The sequence below is a fragment of the Dipodomys ordii genome, unplaced genomic scaffold (genome assembly GCF_000151885.1).
Source record: "Dipodomys ordii isolate 6190 unplaced genomic scaffold, Dord_2.0 Scaffold48, whole genome shotgun sequence".
NCBI lineage: Eukaryota > Metazoa > Chordata > Mammalia > Rodentia > Heteromyidae > Dipodomys > Dipodomys ordii.
Window position 1 is genome coordinate 1,606,432 of NW_012267264.1, and position 18,632 is coordinate 1,625,063.

At 38.7% G+C, this 18,632-nt stretch overlaps 1 protein-coding gene across 1 annotated transcript in view; it reads right to left on the reverse strand.

Moving 5' to 3' along the window:
* Positions 1-18,632, reverse strand: part of Snd1 (staphylococcal nuclease and tudor domain containing 1) — a 446,430-nt gene that overhangs the window by 275,644 nt on the left and 152,154 nt on the right. Inside the window, exon 11 of the mRNA XM_013020007.1 lies at positions 6,550-6,639. Within this exon, the coding sequence (XP_012875461.1) occupies positions 6,550-6,639 (90 nt within the window). The remainder of the gene's footprint in view (positions 1-6,549; positions 6,640-18,632) is intronic.

The window sequence follows — 18,632 nt, forward strand, 5'->3', positions numbered from 1 at the left end:
CACACACACACACACACACACACACACACACACACACACACACACACACACACACACACACACACACACACACCAGAAAACCAGAGCTGATTATCACAAAGAGCATTTAGGTAGCAGCAGGAAGAAAACTACTTTGTGCTGAGTCTCCAGAAAATGGAAACTCAAGTCATTTTTGTTATTCATCCATCCTCAGATAAGGAAGTTAGTGGTTCAAGGGGTCAAAGTGTAGGATCATTCCTGAGACCTACATGACAGAGGAATTATACAGTGAATCCTGGTCTCCAAAGCATATGAGCAAGGTCTTATGGTATCCTGGTGGAAGAATGCCCACTCGAAAAAGATATGATCAGAAATTGTAAGTCATTCCAAACATCGCTACATTTGGTGAAATATCTTCAGTCATTTGTTCAAAAATTTACAGCCACATTGATGGTAACAGCTGGCACTGGAAGGCAAGGACAAGTCACCTCACATAAACCTGTCAATTTAAATCACAATGCATTCACAACCTTAGGGCCTGTTTTGATCATTAATGTAAAGGACTTTTCCATGGCGTAAATGAATCAAATTAATATGAAGTGAAAAATGTGGAGATGACAAAAGAAATGTTTAAAAATCCAAACTAAAGCACATCAGAGCCAATTAAGAAAAGAATTCCTACCCTGCCGGCTTTGGGCTCAGCATAGCGGATTCCAGAATACAGGGAGAAACACAGATAGCAAACATGTACACAGTTGGAAAAGACCAGTCCAGGCAAAAAACAAAAAAAACAAAACAGGAAGGATGAGGTCTACTCCTTCAGGAAGGTGTTTTGCCCTTGAGGAGCTTGTAGTAGCTGAATAAAAATACAGCCCCTCCTAACAACATGGCTCCCAGTACCTTCAGAGACCCATCCTTAGTCAGAAGCTAGCACCTAGTGTTTCTCACCTGTCCCCAAGCTCTGGGCTGACAAATACAAACTCTACCTCTCCATTCTCCCAGACACTTTCAGACACTGCAGCTATTCCAAGCGATTGAAGAGAAAGGAAATCCAGCTTCATCATCAGCTTTGCCATAATGCCTTTGACCTCCTAAAGCCTGTGTAACATGGAAAAGAGCATATAATCTGACACTGAGTCTGTAAGAACAAGTTGATGAACACCCCCTCACAGGGACATCTCAAAGACTAATGAGATAATGTCTAGAGGGCTGGAAGCGCTCTGAAGTCTGATGTATAGTGCTATCATCACCTCCTAAAAGCTCCTAAAAGGACAAGGTGGCTGAAGAATTAACTTCTTGCAGCATGTAAAGTGCATGTTACATACAGGAACTAACAGTGCTCCTAATACGTACCATGACAGATCAACATCAGAGCCAGCATTTTGAACAGGAAAACAAATAGTGTTTGATTTAGCAGAGCAATTAGAAGTATTTGGGTAAAATATTTACTGTCTTGGGCTTCAGTTTCTTCAGCTATAAAAAGAGGACTGAGCCAAGCACCAGTGGTTCGCGCCTATAATCCTACTATGGAAGTTGAAATCTGAGGATCATAGTTCAAAGCCAGCCCAAGCAGGAAAATCCATGAGACTCTAATATTCAATTAACCACCAGAAAACCAGAAGTGGCGCTGTGGCTCAAGTGGTAGAGCTCTAGCCTTGAGCAGAAAAGCTCAAGGGACAGCACCCAGGCCCAGAGTTCAAGCCCCACAACCCACAAAAAATTGGAGGAACTGACACACACATTTTGCAAGATGTAGGTAAAAACAAACATTGCTACTAGAGCTACTTATGTAGCACAAAGAGAAGATTCAATAAATGGTAGTCAAAAACCTTTAAACTATTATTATATAGGGTATCTAAAAAAAGTAGTTCAAAGAATAAATGTGAATTGTATGAAAATAATACAAAGGTGGTTACCAATTACAACAGTGTCTTCTAAAATTTGCTTACAGATTTAAAATATTTTGTCCCATAAGAAAAAAGTACAAACTTACTTCACAGAAGCACATTATCCCAGGATAGAGATAACACTACATACAGTAGCAATCATTTCCAGATTGATTCAGTATTACTAAAATTTTACCCTAATCTATGCAAATCCATACAACTATCACTAACCACGGGCAAATCAGGTAAGTCCTACTTCACCCTTCCTCTGTATATTATTTGGGATTAAGTATAGAACCTTCTCTACAGCTTGAGTCCAATGTCCCTATGTTAATTCACTCAGTTAAAATTTATTACGCACCTATTGTGTAATGGACACAAAGAGTAAACAAAACAGATGTAAGGCCTAATGGACATAATGAAATCAATTTAATACCAATAGCTACTAGAAGAATCCAGGTGTAGTGGCTCATAAACTAGTTCTAACTCAATCCTACAAACTCAAGAGGCTGAAATCTAGAACACTGTAGTTTGAAGACAGCCTGGACAATAATTTTGTGAGATTCCACTGCAACCAACAAATAACTGGACATGGTGATACATGCCTGACATCCCACAGGAAGCATAAACAGAATGAATCATGGTCCAAGACAGCTTGAGGGGGAAAAAAAAAAAAAAGCAAGAACCTACTTGAAAGAAAAAATGGTTGGAGGTATGGCTCAAATGGTAGTGTGTCTCAGCCTAACAAGTGTGAGTTCAAACATCAGTACTATCCCTCCCCCACAAAACTTACAGAAGCCACATATAATAGGAGATCTCTGATGATCCAAAAGTCTGCTATTAGTAATTTATTGTCATCACTAAAACATTAAGTATATTCTGGCTTCTATTATTTCTGAGCAAATAGTAAAACAAGTTTCAACTCTGAACAAAATGGTTCCTATGGTGATAAAAATTCTGCAAAGCCAGACACAGTGGCTCCCACCTAAACCCTAGCAGCTCAGGAAGCTAAAAGCTGAATATCTCAAAGCTAGTGCAGGTTAAAAAAACAAAAACAAATAAAACAAGTCCATGAGACTCTTATCTCCAGTTAAGCAGCAAAAAGCTGGAAGTAAGGCTGTGCCTCAAGTGCTAAAGTGTCAGCCTTAAGGAAAAAAGTCTAAGTTACAGTGGCCCAGACACTGAGTTAAAACTTCAGTACTCACACTAATAGCATAGAGAGACAAATATCTGTAATTAAGCAATCAAGAGTTATAAGGAATGAGTAAATTTACACTTTAATGGAAGAAAATATTAAAACTCAACATTTCCCAAAACAATTGGGGGGAATCCGCAATGAAGAAGGGTCTGGTCATTACCTTGATGTGCTGAAAGCAAATGACTAGGGCATACAAATTCATCTATAAGGTATTCCCTCAGTATTATGAAAAAATACATATTCACACAAAGACATTTGTTCCTGCTGTTAGAAGATTAGCTCTTGTTCTTTTAGAGGGGAGTCAATCTCAATACATTACTCACACATTGAGGTTCAGCACTCACTGAGGTTATAAGTCTGGAAAAAAGACATGCTGTAATCATTACAAATTCTATTTCATGATGAACCCTTAAAGAAATCAGCACGAGGGCTGGGAAGGTGGCTCAGTGGTAGAGCGCTTGCCTTGCATGGATGAGGTCCTGGGTTCGGTTCCTCAGCACCATATATGCAGAAAAAAAAAGCAGGAAGTGGCGCTGTGGCTCAAGTGATAGAACACCAGCCTTGAGGTGAAGAGCTGAGGGACAGTGCCCAGGCCCATAGTTCAGGCCCACGACTAGACCACTCCCCCCCCCCAAAAAAAAGAAATCAGCACGAGAGGTATTTACCATGAATAACCTCTAGTTAAGATGTTAGTATAAGGATGGTAGACGGTAAACAGGGAAGAGCAAGGGAAAGCATGCACACACACACTTTCTACCAATCTCTTAACCCAAACAGTGTGTGTGTACACACGCACACGCACACACACCCTTTAGCACACTCACATATTCCTGTTGGGTAAGTTAAATACAAGTGTCTCAGCATACAAGGTTTCACCTGAATCTGTACAATGGGGTGAAAATGCAATAACAGCAATTCAAACAACAATGAAAAACTACAGTTATGTGACACACTGATATATTTCTGTTGACTGGAGTGAAAGGAATAAATCTGAAATGACAGACCTAAGGAAAAATCATTAAGCAAACCAAACAATAATGTACCGATCTATGGACCATCATGAAAGACTGGATCATGCTAGATTTTCATGGCCCAACCCAATGAAAGGCAAATAATAGTTCCATTTCCCAATGCTAAAACCAAGTCTACAAAAGCAGTATGCTTTATTTTAATTATGGTACACAGCCAGAATTGAATCAATGTAAATTGATTAAAATCAACGTGAATTTCTATAACTGGGATGGGAGCCATTAAAGCCAAAACACCTTAGCACTTGGCCGTCAATCTTATTTCTCCATATGCTAGACATTTCTCAAAAATTGTCATATTCTGGACTCTCTGGGAAGGCCTAGTCAAAGAAGGTGATTTTTCCCTCCATATCTTCCTTAAGCTGTGACTGGCTGCCCTAATCAGCTTTCGTGCACATAGGCACATGTGCTCCCTTGTGGTGACTCTTAATCACCATGTGCCACGCTGAACAGCTGCAGAGGTCTGAAGGGAATTGGCAGAAATGTGCAATGATGTGCTAGCCACCCCTCCTGAGGCAGCACTGCCCTGCCTGCTCCCAGATGCCACTGCGCATGGGTGTTCACTGTCGCAACTGACAGGCCCAGAAGACAGGCAAGTGGTTTCAGGTGGTGAGTCAGGAAAAGCAGTTGGCATCAGGAATGTTCCAGCCCAGCAGAGCTGAGCTACATCCAACTCCCTATGCGAGGATACAGCGTTCATCATTTATACAATGTCACTGTGGGGGACAAAACTCAGGCTCAGCACAAATAGTATCCAATCAACTCTGTTGCGTAGGAACCAGTACACAAGGTTTCTTCCCCTAATTGCCTAAGAATTGACACCATGTCTGACACTTGAGGTCAGTGCTTTTATCCTGTGATGAAGGATTGTACAGGGGCCTGGCACAAAGTACTTGAGAGCAAAGCCTTGGGCTAACCTTCCAGGACCATACAGCAGCAGCTACAACAAGCTGTGATCTATGTTTTCAGGGATGAAACAGAATCAGGGTAGGAAAACAGTCCAAGAAATCATGCACACAACTGGATGCACACAGATCAAATGGAGGCTGCTATTCCATGCCATGTGACTCTGTGTGGAAGAATCCATACTTGTAAGGTTGTCTATATGCAATTGTTTATGAGGCAGTAAATGACTGATAAGATGTCAACTGGGTGAGATAGAGATGTTAGACATTACATCAGATAACTGGAGATCATGAAATTGAAAGAGACTTACAGCCATCATTGGGCACTACACTTCATGAATGAATACAACATTCTGTCAAGTTTTATACAATGACAAATGAGCCTATTCTCTGAAGAAACCTGAGGAGATTTAATACTCATTTTAGGGAATCCAGTTTGGTTTTCCTTCCCGAAAATTAGAAATTTCATCTTATATCTAACTTCAAAATCTCTTGCTATAATTTATCATCCTACTGACTATGATATAATAAACCTGGTTATTTTTATGTTTATGTTACACTATTTTGGCATTAGTTCAAAAGCTAGACCTTTATCAAATCTATCATAATCAATAGTTTAGGTCAGGAATACTAATATGGATTTAATGTTTTAAGACCAGACAAAAAGGTGATTGGCCTTAGCATTCTGAAGACACAATAAAAATTGATCCAAAAGAAGTCTCTCAGAGAATCTTAACTGAAGCAAAGAAAGACATGAATCACAGTCCCTCTCTGAACAGTTTCTCAACTATCATCAAAGGAACAATTTCATTTATGTTCTTTGTTCACTAAGGACAAAGATATTCCTGGGATTTGAAGAACGAGGATGTCAGGACAATTAAGAGGATGCTCAAAACTCCCAACTGTAATATTCATAGACTATTAGGATTATTCTCTGCCTAAGAAAACTAGGATATGCCCCCTAGGGTACGCAAGCTATTGAACATAGTCAATATGCTACACAACAATCTACATATACCTTGTCTACTAATATCTAGAGGACAGGCTATGGAAAACCTTATAAGCCAGAGAAGTGGAGGTTGCATTCATTCATGCCTAGTTCTTCACAGGAAGCATATTCCTATTCCAGGAGACCCTGACTTCCTCTCCTGTAGTCAACCTGTCCCTCTGAAATAGGGGAAATATGAAATAGCAGTAACTTTCTCTTACTAGTAAAGCCCAGAGCCTCAGATTTTTAATGGAGGTGGCTGGAGCAAACAAGAGAGTTGAGTGAATGGAGCTCAGGGCAATATGCAATTATTGAAACTGGAATCGAGCCTGGATCCTGCTGTGAGTACACCGGCAATCAAACTGTGGTCAGGGCCCCAATTTTAAACCTCTCTCAAGGGGTACCACTTACTGACACATAGACACGCCTCTCTTCCTATCAAAGTAATTCAACTTGACTTAGTGAGGGAATGTCATCTGCTGGGAAAGAGCCAGCTTAAAATAATTGCCTCCAAAGGATTAGATTAAGTCTAACCAATTGCAAATATGTTTTGGTTCTTGCATACCTTCTTCCCAATAAGCTTCTTTCGAAGAAATTCCCGGGCCTCAAACATGTAGGGAATGTCATAGAGAGGACGTAGCTTCTTGTTCTTATCCTAAAAGCCAAATAGGATAATGTGAATGAAAAAGCAAATGAATATAGGTACTAATGTAGTATAATAGAATACATGCAAAATAGGTTATTCCTTATATATTAAATAATTACTAGATAATAAATGGTTAATAAGTATTTAGTTGAAATGTTTTATCAGGGATAGAATTACTTATTTTATATAACAGACTGAAAAAGAAGCAATGGAATAGTTGTAATGATCTCATCTGGACACAACATAACTGCTCCTCATAAGCAATCAATTTCAGAATCCTCTCTCACCTCCTTTCTCTCACTTCTATGTCATGAGCTCCTGTGCCCTCATTTGTAAAAATCAGTAGTCGAGGACAGTCCTAGCAGATGAGCAGAATAGTTCAACAGCTATGTGTATATGACCATATAAGATGATGCTAAGCGAAATGAAATCCCAAGATAGGAAACAAGAGGTACTTCTTTGTTGTGGTTGTTTTTAATGTTATATGTGATTTCTTTTTCTTTCTTTGTTTTCCCCCCTATGGTTTATCCCCTGTTGTCACTATTTGATTTTGGTACCCTGGGTATTATATACACATTTATCTGAATTAGGGAAGGGGAACAACAAAATGGTGAGACAAAGGACAAAAGCGAATCTATCCAACAGTGATACAAGACAATATGCTGGAAATGAACTGCACATGGGTAGGGGTATGGGAGAGGGAAAAATGGGAGAAAAATGAGGGAGAGGGTAACAAGTTCAACAAGAAATGTACTCACTATATTACATTTGTAACCTCTCTGTACATCACTTTGACAATAAAAATAAAGTTTAAAAAGGGAGAATTTTTAAATGAAAAATAAACTAGAAAATAAAATAAATTCAATAAACCTTAGGAGACTATACACACATATATATAAACCTATATATACATACAAATATATACAGTCCTATCACACATAGAAATAATAGCTACATACAAAGCACATAAAGCATTCTGTGGGTGAATATATGTGTATCTATGCATGTATGTATGTACACATGTGGAAGTGAAAAAATCTTGGCGCTTAATATGGTTACAGATGAAATTTTACAGATATGAAACGGCAATACAGCAGTTTTGCACTTGATCTTAGTCAAAGGCAGAAGAGCAACATACACACATCAATTTTGATGAAGTGATAAATTGTTATATACTAGGGATTAAATGCTGTAAGAGCTCAAGGAAGTGGAAAAATGAAATAATCAAGAAATTTTGTATTCATAAAGGGGTACTTAATGTACATTTTCAGGACAGATACAAAAACAAGAAAATTAGAAGTTGAAAAAACTGAATAAGAAGAGATATAGAAAAAAAAAAAAACAACAGTTTCTCTCCCTACTCTTACTCATCTCAGGACCTTGAGACTCTTCTTAGGGAAGATACTCCACTCCTCTCTGATGATGAGAGAGGCTCTTTATGAAAGTGACAAAAGCAGGAATAGATAGAAACTTAAGAGATATGAGGGGCTGAGAAGGTGGCTCAGTGGTAGCTTGCCTCACATGCATGAGGCCCTGGGTTCTATTCCTCAACTCCACATAAACAGAAAAGGCTGGAAGTGGAACTGTGGTTGAAGTGGTAGAGCGCTAGCCTAGAGCTGAAGAGCTGAGAACAGCACCCAGGCCCAGAGCTCAAGCCCCACTGACAGAGAGAGAGAGACAGAGACAGAGACAGAGAGACAGACAGAGAGACGAGACAGAGAAAGAGAAAGAGAGAGACAGAGAAAGAGAGAGAGACAGAGAGAGAGAGAAGTACCATCATAAGAAAGGTAAACAGGAACTGACAACAGGAAGGATAGAGTAGACATCCAATATTGAGTCCTGATGACAGGTCAAAGAAGGCTAGAGATACTTCTGGCCTTTTATTGGACATATAGAGACTGAATTCATGGTAGATTCATTTAAGAAATAAGAGAGTAGAGCTACATAGGTTGACATGATTATTTTAGTGACTCATACAAGCCTCTAAGGTCCAACACAAAAAAGACATCCTAACACTGTTGTTTAACTGCTCACAACTATGTGCAGCAACTTCCTGGTAGTACATAAGCAGTAACTGCAGTTGGATTAAGTAGCCCCAAAAGAAACATGCAGAACAAAAGGCTGAGACAGCAGTACTAGATTTGAGCATCTCCAGGTCCAAGCTAATATTGGACAATTACAGAAAGTAGAAAAGCAAGATGTTGCTTCTTCCTGATCTGTACACCAATGATTCTCCATCTACAGTTAGCTGCCTGATGTGCCTTTGCCATCTATTTTGCATCTGAGAAAACAAGATGCTCTCTCTAATCTACTCTGTACTCAATGAAGATATTCATAGCTTATTATGTCTCTTAAATAGCCAATTTCTCGAATGAAAAGCTTCATCATTTTAATATCTTCCTTCTAAACTCATCCCAATAGCAATACAGAAGATAACAGAATAAAAATAGATGTTTCCTCTCAGAAGCTAACTGAGCCTTGATGCATCAAACATATTATAAAACATTTCAATACATTGATATAGCCAAGACATTTCTCTTGTGAGAAGGTAAATGACTCTTTTAGTTACAAGGAAATGTACGCTTCATGTACATCATTCCAATGCTGTCTACTTCCACTGCAGAATACACATTTTTTCTCTTAATTATCCTTTTCCCAGGAAGTGAAGCCACCTCTTTTTCCCAAAAGGCATGTGAAAATGTACATAATAGTTCAAATACAAATAGGGAAGGTGGCCAAGGTCAAAGAAAGATCTGAGAATGTCAGGATCATCATTATAAGCAGGATAAGATCCTAAATGAGAATTTTAGACAAATGAAATAGGAAATAACAAAAGTGGAGTGATGAGAGTTGCCTGGTCTGAAGGAATGCTGAGTAACACACAGGGCAGATACACTTATCCTGGAAGCCAAGTAAAAAGTAGAAGACCACAAAGAGATCTATTAGGGAGCCAAATGGAACATACAAATCCCCGAAAGAGTTAGTGATTATACCCAGTGATACATCTATAATGCTCACAGAAGATGCTAGGTGCCAGTAATGAACAAGACTCCATTCTTTTTCAAGGTGCTAAAGATTAAAGCTAAAACCATGTGTGTGATAAGCAAACACTCTACCATTGAGATATACCCATAGCCAAACAGGATTTTTAATAAAGACAAAAATCAATTGTTATCAGAATCAGCCCTAAGGAGTAAAGATGTGTCAATATATTCATGTTCACTAAGCAACAGAGGAAAATCTATTTACAGAAAAGTAGCCAAATAATTTCATGGTGAAAACAACATTGTTAAAAATGAATTGAACAAAATAATGACATTTGCCATATGTAGGCTTTTGATTTGCCACAGAATCTCCAGTTCTATGTTTTTCCCTACATATTTTGAAAACCACAGAGTTTTAGAAAGGCATATACTAACTAGAACTCCAAAACTAGAAATGAAAGACAAGAAATAGATTTCCAGCAAGCATTTAAATGAAGACCATGGGAAGATTTACACCTACTTATACATAAAAAAAAAAAGGTTGTATAAATGAGAGTAGTGCCTTGAAGACATTCTGCAGAACTAGACCAAGTCAAAGAACCCCCCTACCCCCCGGCCAAAGGAAACAAATAGTATACCAACAAACACCTCATTAAAAAAAAAAAAAGAACAACTTTAGAGTCTGATTATACCTCTCTGATGAAGGCAGGAAAGAACAACCTGCACAGGCAGAAAACAAGATACCACAAGTGAAAACAGAATGATGATCTTGTTACTATAACCCTTCAGAGCTGGAAGCTATTGACATCTGCAAACATCTTACAAGAGAGTATTAGAAGTCCCCAAGAAACCACAAAATAAAAGCAATTCCTCCAAATTACCAGGTATATAAACGCCTTTGAAATCTCTAAGAGGCAATTGAGGTATGGAACGCATTCTGAGAAAACAGGACTTTAGATGAATCTTGTCTGCTAAAAAGATCTGCCTGCTTTAGGTTCTAATTTACATGGAAATATTTTTCAAAAATAAAAATAGAAGAGAATGCTAGCTTTATCTGTTGGGTGGGTAATATACAAACCAAGATGTGCTGTAATCACTGTTCCTTCTGAAAAATGACATTGCATGTAGACCCTGCAATGACTCACATCAGAGACAGAAGAGGTAACTTCAGTCATCTGTCCCTCTCCCTCTGAGCAAGACCCAACACCCACAATTTAGCATCTGAAGAAACATCTGGCATTTTTCCAGAAAGGTATATTTGGTGGGTTGCCAAAATGATGGACAAATCTGGTCATTGTTGATTTGAAGAACATAAAAGGGACCTCCAACCAAGTACTTGTCCTGAATACCTTTCAGGTCTAACTGAGACTATCTTTAAAACCTATAGCCACAAAACGTAATTACCTTGACAAAGAGCAGGATTTCTTAAGCAAGACAAAAAAGACATATATTGTGCAAAGATGGAGAGGGGAAGAAGAGAGAGACAGAGAGAGCATGCAATAAGGTTTTTTAAGTTCTTCATGAAAAAGATATCATGAAAAAAGTGAAAGATCAAAGTAAAGATTGTTTTTAGGTGATAGAGTCATAGCAAGGTGCCAGTGGCTCATGCCTAATAAACCTAGTTACTCAGGAGGCTGAAACAGAAGGATCATGATTGGAAGTCAGGCTCAGCAGTCCATGAGATTCTTATCTCTAATTAACCACCCAAATCCCAAATGTGAAGCTGTAGTCAAGGGGTAGAGCACTTACTTTTTTTTGGGGGGGGGGGGAGTGGGAGGGGGTCCAGTTGTGGGGCCTGAACTCTGGGCCTGGTGCTGTCTCTCAGCTCTTCAGCTTAAGGCTAACGATCTACCACTTGAGCCACAGCGCCACTTCTGGCTTTTTTTCTTTTTGCTTATGTAGTGCTGAGGAATCGAACCCAGAGCCTCATGCATGCAAGGCAAGCGCTCTACCACTGAGCCACCTTCCCAGCCTAGCACTAATTTTGAACAAAAAAGCTCAGGAATAGCATCAAGGAACTGAGTTCAAGCCCCAGCACTGTCACATACATGTGTGCATACATACTCACGCATATACATACATGGAAGTGGAGGTGCTCGTAAGTTTAATGTTCTCAGGACAGACTAAGAAGATCAGATTTTCTCAAGGAATGTATATGATACCCATCATATGAAAACAGGCTAAGACAACAGCCAGTGAAAATCAGAATCATGCCTGATATTTTCAGAACACAACAAAAATACCAGGATCTAGAGAAGAACATAGGAGGGAAGGTGTTAGGAAATGAAGACACCAATGTGACAGCATTTGAAAGAATCACTCTGGCTTGAGTGCTGGAAACTAATATTGTAACAAGAAAAGAGTAGAGCATGAGAGACAAATTAGGAGACTGGATGGCACTATAGATGCTATTACAATAAGTTAGAAGCAGGGAGGGAAATAAGGTAGTTGTGGACATGCTAATAAGCTTCAGCAGTTGGATAATCCTATGGAGATGCTGAGTGGGCAGTTAGATATACAAATGTGGAATTTGGAAGAAAGGTGTAATCTAGTGAAATGCATTTGGGATTTGCTAGGATGTAAGTGGATCCTAAAGCCAAGCGATTGAGAAGGATAATTTAACCAACAGGTAATTACTCTGCAAAAAGAGATGGACAAGGACCTGCCAGTAAGCAGGTCATGAGGGAACTATCCAAGTGTTGTGTTATGCAGCCAAGAAAAGTGACTGTGAATCAATTGTGCCAAATGCTTAAAGTCAGTTAAATAAAGTAAGACTAAGATTAAAACTTTGCATCTAGCCAATGGTAGGTTGCTACTAATTTCCCAAGGACAGTTTTCATAGGACAGTAGGGATAAAAGCCAGGATAGGGCTAGGAATAGGTACATGAGAGAATGGAAGACAAAAATCAAACTAAGTATATGACTCTTTCAAAACAGTACAAATTCAGTTATAACTCTCAGAAGAACAAGGTCAAGAAGAGGATTTCATTTGTGATTTTACATAGAAGAAATAGCAAGCAGTGGTCCAGAGTTGAGCTAATAAATGGCATGAATAAAAGAGAAGTGAGGAACATGAAAGCAATTGTCTTTGACTATCCATGGAAGGAATGGCTTCACCCAGAATAACCTATCGTTCATTAACAGCTGTGTGGCTACAACTTCTGATAGGTGGAGGGCCAGTTGTGAGAATGAAAGTTGGTGGGATTCTCTTCTAATTACCTCTATTTACTTAGTCAAGAATTTTGAAAAATCAATAAGAAAAACACTAATAAGAAAGAAACTAATGGCAGAATAGGTAAAAAGTATGTATAAGAACTTCACTACAGAACTTCTAGTATACAATGTGTATGAAAAAATTGTAACAATAATCAGGGAAGCACAAATTGAGATACTATATTATAATCCATCATTGGCCAAAAAAAAAAAAATTAAGAATGTGGGGAAACATGGGGCTGGGAAGGTAGCTCAGTGGTAGAGCACTTGCCTTGCATGCATGAGGCTCTGGGTTCGATTCCTCAGCACCACATACGCAAAAGCCTGTGGCTCAAGTGGTAGATCGTTAGCCTTGAGCTGAAGAGCTGAGGGACAGCGCCCAGGCCCAGAGTTCAGGCCCCACGACCGGACCAAAAATAAAAAGAATGTGAGGAAACAAAAATGCCACTTACTGATTCAATTCTACAATGTTGTAAACTCCTTCAGCACTTTGCCACAGAGATACATGGCAATGTGCAGTTCAAGTTGAGGATGTATGTCCATCTAATTAGGCAGTGATACTTATAGCAAGGTGTAGACCTTAGAAAATGCTCACATATACAAGACAAATGTACAACATTCACATTAGCACCGTGTATAGTACAGTCATACAATGAAATAGGAGCAGTTATGCTGCTTAGAGAAAAATAACAAAGGAACAAATATAAAAACACTGAGAAAGAAAAGTGAATGATTTTTGTAAGCCCTCATGAATATAGACTAAAGCTCAATACAAACAAAATTTCACTATTCATAGATCTATGTCAGCAGTAAAGGTATAAAAATGCACAGAAATGAAAAACCAAGTTAATGATATTGAGGTGGGATGAAGAAAAGGAGGGAGCAAAAAAGGAGCCTATAGATGTGAATACACAGGGACTTTCAACTATGTCTGTAATACTTAAAATGAAAGAAGGGGGAAAGAATCTGAATCAAATAGATAATATCAAGGCTAATAGGGAACCTAGATGTTTGTTACATTATACTATAAACTAATTTTTAAGCTATTAGTTTTCAGGGACAGGAAATCTCCAAACCCAGCTGATCTCTAAACTTTCAACTCGCAATGCTTCAAATATCTCATACTTCTCTTTCTCTTCACAGGAGAACTGGACATTCCTTCCAGCATAGAAATTACATTAAATTCCACTGTTTCCTCAATTTAAAAAAAAGATACTATTTCATGATGCAGCATACTGTGATGCACAGAGAATAACTTAACCATAAATGTGCTCTCAAATAAACAGGTCAATAGGAAGTTTGACTTTTGTTTTAAAAATGAGACAAATTTAATATATTAATTAATGTAGCCAAGTGGAATGATACTCCATGATGAGCTCAGAACTTACAACTGAATTACAGTAAGAATAACAGACATGATCAGACTTAAAATGCATAAAATTTCAAACAGTAAATAATGGACTAGTCCCAGTAGCTCTGCCTTACGTGCCATTTTAATGAACAAAAGCTGAAATTTCCATTTGAATTATAGACTTAAAATAGGAACTGTATCACATGCCCTGGGCATATTTACAATCAAGGACCTTTGAATTCCCTTGGCAGCCAGAAGATAGAATCCACAAAGATTATGAATTTTCATTTGTGGTCCTTAATATTGTGTAGTAGCACGTTTTTATAAAAGGCAGGTCTTCTAACTAGAAAGCTGCAGGGGGTAAAAGGGGGAGCAGAGGCTTAAACTTGGATTCACCTTGGCCAAATGGGAGGTTATCTTTTATCTTCCTAATATATCTAAAAGGACTAGGCACAGAAGCTGTGCATATTGCATATCGAAACACTCCCCTAGGAATTGTTGCAAAGAAAATGCATCTTTACTTCTCAACTAGATGTAAGTACGTCTGTTATGGAGACAGATTGGGGTAAGTGCTAAATTTACAAGGCAATACATTTCATACATACACTGGGAAGCAAAGAAGAAAGGGTAAACAACAGAAATTGATATCCAATTAAGAAAGAAAGAAAGAAAGAAAGAAAGAAAGAAAGAAAGAAAGAAAGAAAGAAAGAAAGAAAGAAAGAAAAGGAAAAGGAAGGAAGGAAGGAAGGAAGGAAGGAAGGAAGGAAGGAAGGAAGGAAGGAAATCCGCTTTAAAACGCCTATAGGTTATAGGATCAGATGAGCTGTTTATATAATACAACTAGTTCCCTTAAATGTTTCATGGCTTGGAAGTGGCGCTGTAGCTCAAGTGGTAGAGCGCTCGCCTTGAGCTGAAGAGCTGAAGGACAGCGCCCAGGCCCAGAGTTCAAGCCCCACAACCGACAAAAAAAATGTTTCATGGCTTTTGCATGACCCTTCAATTTTCTGATAATCCTATTTCCTCTTGCTTACCCTGTGCTAAGGCTCTATTAATACTACATAGTGTAAAAAACCCTACAATTTAAATATGATAATAATAGCTATAAATGACAACTCTACTACACAGAGATAATGCTGACAGCAATTCTACCTGGCAATGATCATGATTGCCATTTTACCATAAAGAAAGCAAAGCTCAAAGTGTAAGTAACTTACTTGATGTCACTTAACTATCAAACGAAGAGCTAGGATTTTGGCTGCTACTATCCCAGAAGTTCATCATGGTGCATTCTCTTGGAACTGGATGGTCTCAAGACAATCACTGACTCTAGCAGTAAGCCTAAGAATAACCTGGAAGCACATAAGCATACAGACTGACAGCCTACAGCAGACATTCATTCAAGAGTACTGGTGTAATCACCACCAATCTGAATTTTCAAGTAAGAAGCAAGACCTGTATGTAGGCCTCATGAGAAATGCTGCTGTATGTGTGCATATGTATAGTAAAGGGAGGGAGGAGGGAAGAGAAGAGAAAGGAAAGGTAGTGGTAGAAACAGTTACCCCTACTTAAGTCAATGGTAATTAAAAGGAAAAAAAAAAAGTTAGAGGTTTAGATAGGCCAGAAAGCCACAATGAAGTGTTTGATTAATGTCAGAATAGTTCAATAAAAACAAACAAACAGTTAAGTAGGTTAATAACTAGGGAAGTCAATGCTCCTTGACCCTGTAAGATATCTAGAAATATAGTAGTGGCAGAAAAACACAGTTTCCAAATATCTCCAAGTTTTGAGACTGAATATGGAATCTGAGAAGCTCACTAAGCAAGCCAAGCTGACCGTGCCAGGGAAGAGCAGGAACAGACACAGCCTCACTCCTTCTCTGTCCAGGCTCATGGGTCACATTCACATTCAGGGGTCTGGACCTAAACTGGTCAGGATGACAGCAGAAAAGCACAAGGAGTGGTGATTCCAAGAAACAGTCCCAGTTACAAATGCCTCCTGGCAACTTGCCAGTAGTGGAACAGCTTCAGTATCAGAAGAGAAAGAGAGAAGTAAAGCAAATTTAGGCAGCCTTATGTCCTTGAAGAAACTGACCTGTTATCTCCAATGCACAGCATATGATTATATTCCACAGGACTTGCACATCCCAAAATTAAAGTACCATTTTCAAGACTATCATGTAAGGAAAAAAATCTTTCTCTGGAGACTGCTCTTCTACTCAATTACATAAGCCAATGGAGAGCCTTTTCAGAAGTGCTTGCTATTTATTGCTCAGATGCAGTTAAGAATGGAGAGGGAAAAGGACAGGGAGAAAAGAGGGGAGAGAGGGAAAAGAGGAAATAACAGGAGCCAAGCATCATGTCTTCCCCCCCAGCCCAAGCTTCTGTGAAGATTTTAGAGAAAAATAGCGTAAGGTACTAACGTTTCACAAATCATTTTACAAGTAGTAACTCAGATGCAGTTTCTTCCCTTTCTTCTGCAGAAAGAATGGAATAAAACAATACCACCTTTCACTGACCTGAATGCAAAAGGAAGCCCTGGTTCACAAGTAGGAAGATATGCAGACAACATAAAGGTGCTTCTCAGATTCCCTTCTCATGGAAGGGAGAAGAAAGTGAAAAGGGCACGGGGGACTGTCTCATCTATCCTTTTATATAGGCATAGAAACAACTTTCTCGGGTGCATAAACTGCTCTGAAAATAAAAATAGGTTTCTAGAGGGAACTAAAACAGCGCCACCTTTCCTAGACAAATAGAAAGGATTAAAAAGACAAGTCTGGGATAAGGGAAGGGCACGGCATCCTAGAAGAGAACAAAGTACAAGGTCAGTGCCCTAGTAGCCAAACATTCCTCAAATATCACCTAGCATCTAATGATCAGAAGTAGGTGGCAGCTTATTGCAAATCCACAGCACGCCAGGCAGTGGTTCTGGTATGAGTTACTGGCCTCCTACTTAGCAACTCACCTCGGCTTCTCCTTAAGACTCACCAGAGTAAGAGTCATCAGGATTTATATAGATAGATGGATACAGATATCTATGTAGATAGATATACACACATAGTTTTTGCAGTACAACCAAGTATATAAACCACAATTATAGGTCCAAATTAAGGTATTTCTATATTCAGCAAATAAAATTCTGTGGGAAATCAAATTATATTTATAATGTTACTAAGAAGTAAAGCTACTTAGCTAAGATTTACAACATCTAACATAGCTGATAACAAGAACTAAAATGTCAAGAGACAGAAGAAGAGATAAGCCAAAGTTACAACACTAATCACTTTCTGCCTTATATTACTGTAATTTAATTACTTCATAGGTCTTATCTTCTCTACCAGGCCTCATAAGAGAAAATAGATCTTCACGGTACCTAGTAAGTGTCCGGTATAGAGCCACATTTGTAGAAAATGCTAATATTCTGAGAAGAAAATGGAGAACACAAGGAGAGGGAGAACGCACGGGAGAAAGGAAAATATTTTACAATTTACTTTTGCAGGGCACTGGTGGCTCACACCTGTAATCCTAATTACTCAGGAGGCTAATATCTAAGGATTGTGATTCAAAGCCAGCACAGGCAGGAAACTATGAGACTCTTATCTTCAATAAACTACTCAAAAAAGCCAGAAGTAGGGCTGTGGCTCAAATGGTAGCACATTTGCCTTGAGCAAAAGCAGCTCAAGGACAGTATCTAGGCCCAGAGTTCAAGCCCTAGGACCAGCAAAATATAAATAAATAAATAATTTTATTTTTGATAATTCAAAATCTATTTATTGTGATTGTGAGAACAAATGAACTTGGTTAATAAATCATGCAGTGAGGTACAATATTACTGCAATTTTGTAACAAGGTTAGCAAATTAAATGAATATTGGAAGGCCTCTTGTATAACACTAGTTGATTGCAAGAAAGCTACTGTGAAGATAAATGATCCTATGCTATGTAAGGACACATCCATCAATGAATCAAGACTAGAAAGAATCTAGATTCAAAATCACACTGTAAAACTGTGAAACCCCAACTCCAATGCAAAAATAATACTCTTTTGCATGATATTAGAGAAAATTCACAAAAATCCAAATAATTAGCATGCTCTTTTGTGAATTAGCTAACTCCTTTTTTGGGGGGGGGAGGCCATGGGGCTTGAACTCTGGGCTTGGACACTGTCTCTCAGCTCTTCAGCTCAAGGTGAATGCTCTACTGCTTGAGCCACAACGCCACTTCCAGCTTTCTAGTGGTTTATTGGAGATAAGAATCTCATGGAGTTTCCTGCCCAGGCTGGCTTTGAACCATGATTCTCAGATCTCAGCCTCCTGAGTGGCTAGGATTATAGGCGTGAACCACCAGCGCCCACACGGCTTGAATTAGCTAATTCTTTAAAGCAATCTTCTGTTTTCTTAACAATCTATCTTTAGCTAAGTCATGAGAAATTCTTACAGAACACATGCGATAACATTCT